This window comes from Chiloscyllium plagiosum, chromosome 11 (genome assembly GCF_004010195.1).
Source record: "Chiloscyllium plagiosum isolate BGI_BamShark_2017 chromosome 11, ASM401019v2, whole genome shotgun sequence".
Classification (NCBI taxonomy): domain Eukaryota; kingdom Metazoa; phylum Chordata; class Chondrichthyes; order Orectolobiformes; family Hemiscylliidae; genus Chiloscyllium; species Chiloscyllium plagiosum.
Window position 1 is genome coordinate 5,553,404 of NC_057720.1, and position 10,206 is coordinate 5,563,609.

General features: G+C 46.8%; 1 protein-coding gene across 8 annotated transcripts in view; it reads left to right on the forward strand.

Moving 5' to 3' along the window:
* Positions 1 to 10,206, forward strand: part of ttll7 (tubulin tyrosine ligase-like family, member 7) — a 307,243-nt gene that overhangs the window by 96,098 nt on the left and 200,939 nt on the right. For 6 of the 8 annotated variants that reach the window (XM_043698632.1, XM_043698627.1, XM_043698635.1 and 3 more), the window contains one exon: positions 4,266 to 4,434. In XM_043698632.1, the coding sequence (XP_043554567.1) occupies positions 4,410 to 4,434 (25 nt within the window). In that variant the 5' untranslated portion in view covers positions 4,266 to 4,409. Of the gene's footprint in view, positions 1 to 4,262; positions 4,435 to 10,206 lie in introns of all 8 variants that reach the window. The other 2 variants (XM_043698631.1, XM_043698634.1) reach the window with 1 other exon arrangement.

Here is a 10,206-nt window from a genome sequence, read left to right on the forward strand (position 1 = left end):
TGGAGGTGGCAGAAATGTTGGCGGATGATTTGGTTTATGCGAAGATTGGTAGGGTGGAAGGTGAGCACCAGGGGCATTCTGTCCTTGTTACGGTTGGAGGGGTGGGGTCTGAGGGCAGAAGTGCGGGATGTGTTGGAGGGCATCTTCAACCACTTGGGAGGGGAAATTGCGGTCTCAAAGAAGGAGGCCATCTGGTGTGTTGTGTGGTGGAACTGCTCCTCCTGGGAGCAGATACGACGGAGGCGGAGGAATTGGGAATACAGGGTGGCATTTTTGCAGGAGGTAGTGTGGGGAGAGGTGTAATCCAGGTAGCTGTGGGAGTCAGTGGGTTTGTAAAAAATGTCAGTGTCAAGTTGGTTGTCATTGATGGAGATGGAAAGATCCAGGAAGAGGAGGGAGGTGTCAGAGATGGCCCAGGTGAATTTAAGGTCAGGGTGGAATGTGTTGATGAAGTTGGTGAACTGCTCAACCTCCTCGCGGGAGCACGAGGTGGCACCAATGCAGTCATCAATGTAGCGGAGGAAGAGGTGGGGAGTGGTGCCGGTGTAATTACGGAAGATGAACTGCTCTACGTAGCCAACAAAGAGACAGGCACAGCTGGGGCCAATACGGGTGCCCATGGCTACGCCTTTTTTCTGGAGTAAGTGGGAGGATTCGAAGGAGAAATTGTTAAGGGTGAGGACTAGTTCAGCCAAACGAATGAGAGTGTCAGTGGAAAGGTACTGTTAGGGACATCGGGAGAGGAAGAAACAAGGGCTTGGAGGCCCTGGTCATGGTGGATGGAGGTGTAGAGGGACTGGACGTTCATGGTGAAGATGAGGCGTTGGAGGCCGGGGAAACGGAAGTCTTGGAGGAGGTGGAGGGCGTGGGTGGTGTCTCGAACATATGTGGTGAGGTCTTGGACTAGGGGGGATAGGACAGTGTCGAGGTAGGTAGAGATGAGTTCAGTGGGGCAGGAGCATGCTGAGACAATGGGTCGGCCAGGGTGGTCAGGCTTGTGGATCTTGGGAAGGAGGTAGAACCGGGCAGTGCGGGGTTCCCGGACTATGAGGTTGGAAGCTGTGGATGGGAGATCTCCTGAGGTGATGAGGTTCTGGCTTCAGCGGTGTAGAGGTCAGTGCGCCAAACTGCTACCGCCCCCTTTATTCGCTGGCTTGATGGTGAGGTCGGCATTGGAGCAGAGGGAGTGGAGGGCTGTGTGTTGTGAGGGTGAGAGGTTCGAGTAGGGGAGGGGGGGTAGACAGTTGGAGGCGGTTAATATCCCGGCGGCAGTTGGAAATGAAGAGGTCGAGGGCGGGTAATAGGCCAGCGCGGGATGTCCAAGTGGATGGAGTGGGTTGGAGGTGGGCGAAGGGGTCCTCGGAAGGTGGGCCCGAGTCCTAATCGTAAAAGTAAGCTCCGAGGCGGGGGCGGCGGAAGAAGTATTCGATGTCACAACGTGTATTAAATTTATTGATGCGTGGGCAGAGGGGGACGAAGGTGAGGCCTTTGCTGAGGACTGATCACTTGTCCTCAGTGTGGGGGAGGTCTGGGAGGATGGTGAAAACTTGGCAGGGTTGGGAGCTAGGACCTGGGGGTTAGGTGTGGAGCTGGGAGTGGGGGCGCAGCCTGTAACTGGAGTGGGGGCAAGCATGCCAAATGTTTTGTTTGTAACATGTTGAAACCTAGAATCATATAATTATAGAATATACAATACAGAAGGAGGCCTTTCAACTCATCGTGTCTGGACTTGCTCCAGAAAGAGCTACCCAGCCAGTCCCATTCTCCAGCCCTATCTCCATAGCCCTCTAAATTCATCACTTTCTAATATGCATCCAGCTCTGTTTAGAAGAGAAGGTTGCCCATGGTAGCGTGATGGAGAAAGTGAAGTTGCATGTGGTACAGGTTGTACTAGGGAGATGGATAGAGAACTGGCTGGGCAACAGGAGACAGAGAGTAATAGTGGAAGAGAGTTTCTCAAAATGGAGACCAGTGACCAGTGGTGTTCCATAGGGATCCGTGATGGGACCACTGTTGTTTGTGATATACACAAATGTTTGGAAGAATTTATATCCATTCAAGAACAAAGAACAAAGGACAAAAAAAATTCACAGCACAGGAACAGGCCCTTCGGCCCTCCAAGCCTGTGCCAATCCAGACCCTCTATCCAAACCTGTCGCCTATTTTCTAAGGATCCCTCTGCTCCCTGCCCATTCATGTATCTGTCTAAATACATCTTAAATGATGCTATCATCCCCACCTTTACCACCTCGATTGGCAATGCATTCCAGGCACCCACCACCCTCTGCATAAAGAACCTTCCACGTTTAGCTCCCTTAAACATTTTCCCTTTCACCTTGAACTTGTGATTTTGTAGACCTCAATCAGGTCCTCCCTCAACCTTCATCTTTCTAATGAAACTAATTATAATCTGCTCAACTGTCTTCATAGCTAGCACCCTCCATACAAGGCAACATCCTGGTGAACCTCCTCTGCACCTTCTCCAAAGCATCCACATCCTTTTGGTAATGTGGCGACCAGAATCTGCAAAATGTACATCCCTAAAATTTCATTAGACAAGCATTTATGATTGAAGGGGCAAGGAGGTGGCGGTGAGGTTGGGGGTTGAGATGGGGGGGGACGTGGTGAATGGTTGAGGTGGGAACGAGTGTTGGGACATTATTTTGAATTTTACCTACCTCTGCACATTCAGCACTGACCAAAGATGCTTCTAGTTGGTAGAAGGTGAAAGATGGTTCAGGAGTGTTCTGGTGAGTGAGTTGGTGCGGCTGCTTTTCTTCGGCTCAGACTTTGCAGGAATGCTGGTGGAATTGGCAATGTTCACCACCATCGTTACTTGTGTCCAAGTGACAGTAACTCGGGGATTCTGCACAGGAGACAGGGTAACATGGGCTTTCACAAGTTTCTATCAGTGATTTGATATTGCTGTAAAATGAGCACCGTCGAGGCATCCCCAGTTCTTACAATGAGACTCTCATTTTTACACAGTTAGTCTCACTGTAAAAATCTTTTTAAAATGTGATAAAATGATAAATTATAAATTAACATTAACATTACCACCTCAGCAATCTAAAACTAATTTGATTTTTGTGAAGCAACAAATTTCTCTGGTATGATTTTTAAAAAATCACATTTTTCAGCATAACATTTTAAAACTTTTTAATGTTGTTTTAGCTTCGATCTCAATTTAATTAGAGCAGTGTGGTGGCTCAGTGGTTAGTACTGCTGTCTTACAGTGGTAGGGGCCTGGGCTCAATTCCAGCCTTGGGTGACTGTCTGTGTGGAGTTTGCACATTCTCCCTATTTCTGGGTGCTCTGGTTTCCTCCCATAGACCATAGTGTGCAGGTTAGGTGGATTAGCCATGCTCAATTACCCATAGTGTGCAGGTTAGATGGATTGACTGTGCTAATTTGTCCATAGTATGTAGGTTAGGTGGATTAGCCATGGGAAGTCTAGGGTGCGGTGGGAGGGTCAGTGTGAACTTGTTGGGCTGAATAGTCTGCTTCTACACTGTAGGATTTATATCATTGATTTTGTTCTCTGAAAAAGGATGTGAAAATTCAAAGGGATAAACTTTGAATTTGCTTTGCAGATAAGCTTTGTCGATGCTGTAAATCAGAAACAAACAGAGATTGCTGGAAAAGCTCAGCAGGTCTGGCAGCATCTGTGGAGAGAAATCTGAGTTAACATTTCAGGTCCAGTGACCCTTCCTCTTCACAGATGCTGCCAGACCTGCTGAGCTTTTCCAGCAACCTCTGTTTTTGCTTTTCCTTCTGCCGTGCTGTCAGCGGGAATGCTTAAGTGTGATTGGCTGCTTTCCCTGTGCGATGGTGTCATGGCCGCTGGAGGTTCCCTTGACTTATTGCAAGATGAGAACAGCTGAGATGGCTTGGCGCTTTGTGTGCATCTTTCTTTGAGTGACACTGTTGTGGAGATAACTTGCTGCCTGAACCGTCCTTGTTTGCTTCCAGTTGAAATGTGGCATTATGGAGGGGGGGGGGGAATGGAAAGGCGGTTTCAGAATGCTGTCAATCGCTGTTTACTTGCTGCGTTCGCTGAGGCTGTCTCAGAGGTCCTTGTGACAGAATGTGATGTATGATCACAATTTAGGGACAGCATGGGCAGGGCGCTCACTCCTTCAGCAGTGGTTGTGGATTGATGAACAAACGGCCTGTCCGCTGTGGCTGGAATTGAGGTCTTTTGTCTGCAGCGAGTGGAGATGTTGTCATACAAAGCTGATCAGTGTCCTTCCTCCTTCCAGCAGACTCTGAGCAGCGTTCAGACCTCCGTCTGCTGCAATGGACTGACTGAAAAGAAACATATATCACCCACGTGGATCCCCTACCCACCATCCTGACAGCCAGGAGTGAGTTTCCAGCCTCTGTCGCTACATCCTGCCAACTGAACGATGCCTTCATTCCCGATTGATGGAGGTAAGCGGAAAGGTCACACCATTTATTTTAAGAGGCATTTTTGTCAGATACCAAGCAGCCCCACAGCACTGAGCTCTGCACATACAGAGTCCCTCCTTTTAGCTCAGAGGGGGCCTATTTTAGCAATGGAGTGTTTATTGAACTATTCAGTGCCCTGTACATTGTTGTGCTCCTTAAGGTTGAGTCTGTCTGACCATTTATAAGAATACCCACTGCTATTACCTCCTGAAAGACAATTAGAGATGGACATTAAACAGTAGCCTGCGACAGTGCTCATAGGCCACAACTGAATACAATTTAAGGGATGGCTCACTGGCTAGCACTGTGGCCTCACAGCGTCAGGGACATGGGTTCGACTCCAACCTCGGGTGACTGTCTGTGTACAGTTTGCATGTTCTCCCTGTGTCTGTGTGGACTTCCTCCCGGGTGCTCCGCTCTCCTACCACATTCCAAAGATGTGCAGGTTGGGATGGATTGACCATGGGAAATTGTCTATAGTGTTCAAGGAATCTGCAGGCTAGGGGGCTTAGCTACGGGAAACGCAGGGTTATAGGGTAGGGAGTTGGGTCTGGGTGGGATACTCTTCGCAGGGTTTGCTTGAACTGGAAGGGCTGAATGGCCAGTTCCATGCAATTGGGATTCTATGATACCACCACGTCTGATATCCCTCGGTTAAAAATCTGTCCATCACAGATATAGCTGCCTTCAAAGATGGTGCACACACAGACCTCTTCGGCAGAGAATTCTGAACATTCACAATAAATTTCTCAGCCTCAACGTCAGGCCAAAAGAATTGGCCTCTTTTTGCTGCGACAATTCCCCAGTTCCCAGGCTCCAGTGAATCTTAAGGAAATCAAAAGGACAATTTACTGACAGGACCAGTAATGTCATATTCACTGGCAGACGTGAGATTGTTTGGAAAAGCCATTCACTGCCCCCGACCCCTCCTCTCTCATAGTGGACCAGAAGATAGAGTGGAGCAATACCACCACCTGCTGGCTGCAAACCATATTAGCACAGGGTGGCTGGCGTGTGGGGAAGGAGCTTGGTTGGGTTAGGGATTGAGCGTATGCAAGATCCTTCTTGTTGTGTGCTGTTTATGCAAGTGCTTGTTGCACATCAATGAAATCGGAGCATGACCACAGAATTGTTACGGCCCTGAAGGAAGCCATTCAGCCTATCGGTGTCTTCTATCCCCTGGTGCCAATATCCTGTCTTTTCCTCATCTCCTCACACACCATTTCTATCCAAATCACCATCCAATGCGCTCTTGGATGCTTGAGCCTCCCTCACATTTCCAAGCAGGGCATTCCATAAGAAGGAGAGAGCCATTCAGCCCCTCAAATCTGCTGCACCATTCAATAAGTTCCTGGCTGATCTCATTGCATTTTCAATTCTGCATTCACATCCTGTGCAGATAAGACTTGATTCCCCTGTCGGTCAGACCATGAGGTATTGGATCAGAATTAGGCCATTTAGCCCATCAGATCTGTTCCATCATTCAATCATGCTGATATCTTTCTCAACCCCATTCTCCTGCCTTCTCCCCTTATCTCTTGATTCTCTTACTGATCAGAAACCTGATTCTGGATTAGTGGTGCTGGAAGAGCATAGCAGTTCAGGCAGCATCCAAGGAACATGACACGCAAATTCGTGAAGTGTTCCATATTTTTGATTTCGCTGCTCCTCGGATGCTGCCTGAACTGCTGTGCTCTTCCAGCACCACTAATCCAGAATCTGGTTTCCAGCATCTGCAGTCATTGTTTTTACCTACCTGATCAGGAACCTATCTATCTCTGTCTTAAATACACTCAATGATTTGGCCTCCACAGTCCTCTGTGGCAATGAGTTTCACAGATTCACCACCTTCTGGGTGAAGACATTCCTTTTCATCTTAGTACTGAAGGGTCATCCCTTTACTCTGAGGCTCTGCCTTCGGGTCCTAGTCTCTCCTACTAGGGGAACATCTCAGAGAGTCATAGAGTCCTACAGCATGGAGACAAACCCAGTCCATCCCAACCAAAATGTCCATCCATTTCCCTGCACCTGGCCCATATCCTTCTAAACTTTTCCTATCCATGTTTTTGTCCAAACGCCTTTGAAATGTTGTTAATGTCCCCACCTCAACCACTTTCACTGGCAGCTCATTCCATATGCGTACCACCCTCTGTGTAAAAGGTTTCCCCTCAGGTTTCCTTTTATTCTTTCCCCTCTAACCCTAAACTGATGCCCTCTAGTCCTTGATTCCCCGACCCTGGGAAAAAGACTGAGTGCAGTCACCCTCTCCATGTCTCTTATGATCTTATACACTTCTATAAGATCCTCCCTCAGTCTCCAATGCTCTAAAGAAAATGTCCTATCAAATTGTGCATCCAATTTGCCAGCTCCCTCTGGATTCAGTGTAAATTAACATAGAACATAGAACGTTACTGTGCAGTGCAGGCCCTTTGGCCCTCAATGTTACACCGACCTGTGAAATTAATCTGTTGCCCATCTAACCTAAACCATTCCATTATTATCCATATGTTTATCAAATGCCCATTTAAATGCCCTTAATGTCAGTGAGTCTACTGTTGCAGGCGGGTCGTTCCATGCCCCTCCTACTCTCTGAGTAAAGAAACTACCCCGGTATCTGTCCTAAATCTATCACCCCTCAATTTAAAGCTATGTCCCCTCGTGTTAGCCATCACCATCCGAGAAAAAAGGCTCTCACTGTCCATCCTGCCTAACCCTCTGATTATCTATATGACTTGATTAAGTCACCTCTCAACATTCTTCTCTTCAATGAAAACAGCCTCAAGGCCCTCAGCCTTTCCTCGTAAGACCTTCCTTCCATACCAGGCAACATCCTTGTAAATCTCCTCTGAACCCTTTCCAAAGCTTCCACATCCTTCCTATAATGCAGTGACCAGAACTGTACACAATACTCCAGATGCAGCCTTACCAGTCGTCTTGTAAATCTGAAACATGACCTCATGGCTCCGAAACTCAATCCCCCTACCGATAAACACCATCACACCATATGCCTTCTTAACAACCCTATTAACCTGAGTGGCAACGTTCAGGGATTTATGCATATCGACACCGAGATCTCTTTGTTCATCCACACTGCCAAGAATTTGACCATTAGCCCCGTACTCTGCATTCCTGTTACTTCTTCCGAAGTGAACTACCTCAAATTTTTCTGTATTAAATTCATTTGCCACTTCTCAGCTCAGCTCTTCAACTTATCTACAACATCCTTCTCTTTAACCTGCAACATCCTTCGGCACTATCCACAACTCTGTCTCCCTTAGTGTCGTCTGCAAATTTACTAACCATCCTTCTACGCCCACATCCAGATCATTTATAAAAATGACAAACGGTAGTGGCCCCAAAACAAATCTTTGTGGCATAGCACTGGTAACTGAGCTCCAGGATGAACATTTCCCATCAACCACTACCCTCTGTCTTCTTTCAGCTAGCCAATTTCTGATCCAAACCACTAAATCCCGAAACTTCTTATTTTGTGTAATAGCCTACCATGTGGAACTTATCAAATACTTTACTGAAGTCCATCTGAACCATATCAACTGCTTTACCCTCATCCACCCGTTTTGTCACCTTCTTGAAGAACTCAATAATGTTGGTGAGGCACGGCCTCCCTTCACAAAACCGTGTTGACCTTCCCTAATCAAATTATTCCTTTCCAGATGATCATAAATCCTATCTCTTACAATCTTTTCCAACATCTTACCCACAACTGAAGTAAGGCTCACTGGCCCATAATTACCAGGGTTGTCCCGACTCCCCTTCTTAAACAAGGGAAGTGCATTTGCTATCCTCCAGTCTTCTGGCACTACTCCTATTGACAATGATGACATAAAGATTGAGGCCAAAGACTCCGCGATCTCCTCCCTGGCTTCCCAGAGAATCCCAGAGTCTTATTTTCAAATCTTCCAAAATTGCTGAAACCTCCTCTTTGTCAGCTTCAATCCCATCTAATCTTGTAGCCTGTATCTCCGTATTCTCACTAACATTGCCCTTTTCCAATGGGAATCCTGAGGAAAAGTATTTATTAAGCGCTTCCCCTATGTCCTCAGATTCCACATACAACTTCCCATTACTGTTTTTGATTGGCCTTAATCTTACTCGAGTCATTCTTTTATTCCTGATATACCAATAGAAGGCCTTCGGGTTTTCCTTGATCCTATCCGTTAACAGATTCTCATGTTCCCTCCTGGTTCTTCTTAGCCTTCCCTTTAGATCTTTTCTGGCTAACATATAACTCTCAAGCTCCCTAACTGAGCCTTCACGCCTCATCCTCACAAAAGCCTTCTTCTTCCTCTTAACAAGATCTTCAAATTCTTTAGTAAACCATGGTTCCCTCGCTCAACAACTACTCCCTGCCTGATAGGTATATACTTATCGAGGGACCACAGCAGCTGTTCCTTGAATAAGTTCCACATTTCAAGTGTGTCCATCCCCCGCAGTTTCCTTCCCCATCCTATGCATCCTAAATCTTGCCTAATCACATCATAATTGCCTTTACCCCAGTTATAACTCTTTCCCTGCGGTATATACCTATTCCCGCCCATTGCTATTGTAATCATAACCGAATTATGGTCACTATCACCAAAATGCTCACCTACCTCCAAACCTAACACCTGGCCGGGTTGATTCCCTAGTACCAAATCCAATTTGGCATTGCTCCTTGTTGCCCTGTCTACATACTGTGCCAGAAAACACTCCGACACACACTGAACAAAAACTGACCCATCTAAACTACTTTAACCAAAGTATTCCCAGTCAATATTGGGGAAGTTAAAGTCCCCCATAACAACTACCATGTTACTCTCGCTCCCATCGAGAATCATCTTTGCTATCCTTTTCTCTACATCTCTGGAACTATTCAGACGCCTATAGAAAACCCCCAATAGGGTGACCTCTCTTTTCCTGTTTCTAACCTCAGCCCAAACTACCTCAGTGGATGAGTCCTCAAGCGTTTGTAGAGGTCCCGCCTTCCCCAGAGAGAGCTCCAGTTATCCAAGATCTTCCAGAGCAGACTGCCATGTCATACCATATCAATGGCCTTACTGAAATTCAGATAGATGATGTCTACCGCCCTGCCTTAATCAACCTTCCTGGTCACTTCATCAAAGAACTCTAACAAATTTGTAAGGCATGCTGACTATTCCTCATCAAACCCTATCTTTCCAAATGCATTTATATCCTATCTCTCAAAATCTTCTCAATTGACCTACCTACCACTGATGTTAAACTTGCTGGTTTATAGTTCCCAGGTTTTTGTTTGCAGCCTTTCTTGAATAAGGGCACAACATTCGCTACCATCCAGTCTTCTGGGACCTCACCCAAGGCAATGATGATGCAAAAATAACACCCAGGGATGCTGCAATGCCTCTCTGGCCTCTGACAGTGTTCTTGGATATATCTGGTCAGGACCAGGAGACTTATCCACCTTCATACATAGGGTCATAGAGATGTACAGCATGGAAACAGATCCATCTGCCCAACCTGTCCATGCCGACCTGAAATCCCAACCCAATCTAGTCCCACCTGCCAGCACCCGGCCCATATCCCTCCAAACCCTTCCTATTCATATACCCATCCAAATGCCTTTTAAATGTTACCAGCCTCCACCACTTCCTCTGGCAGCTCATTCCATACACACACCACCCTCTGCGTGAAAAGGTTGCCCCTTAGATCTCTTTCATATCTTTTCCCTCTCACCCTAAACCTATGCTCTCTAGTTCTGGACTCCTCCACCCCAGG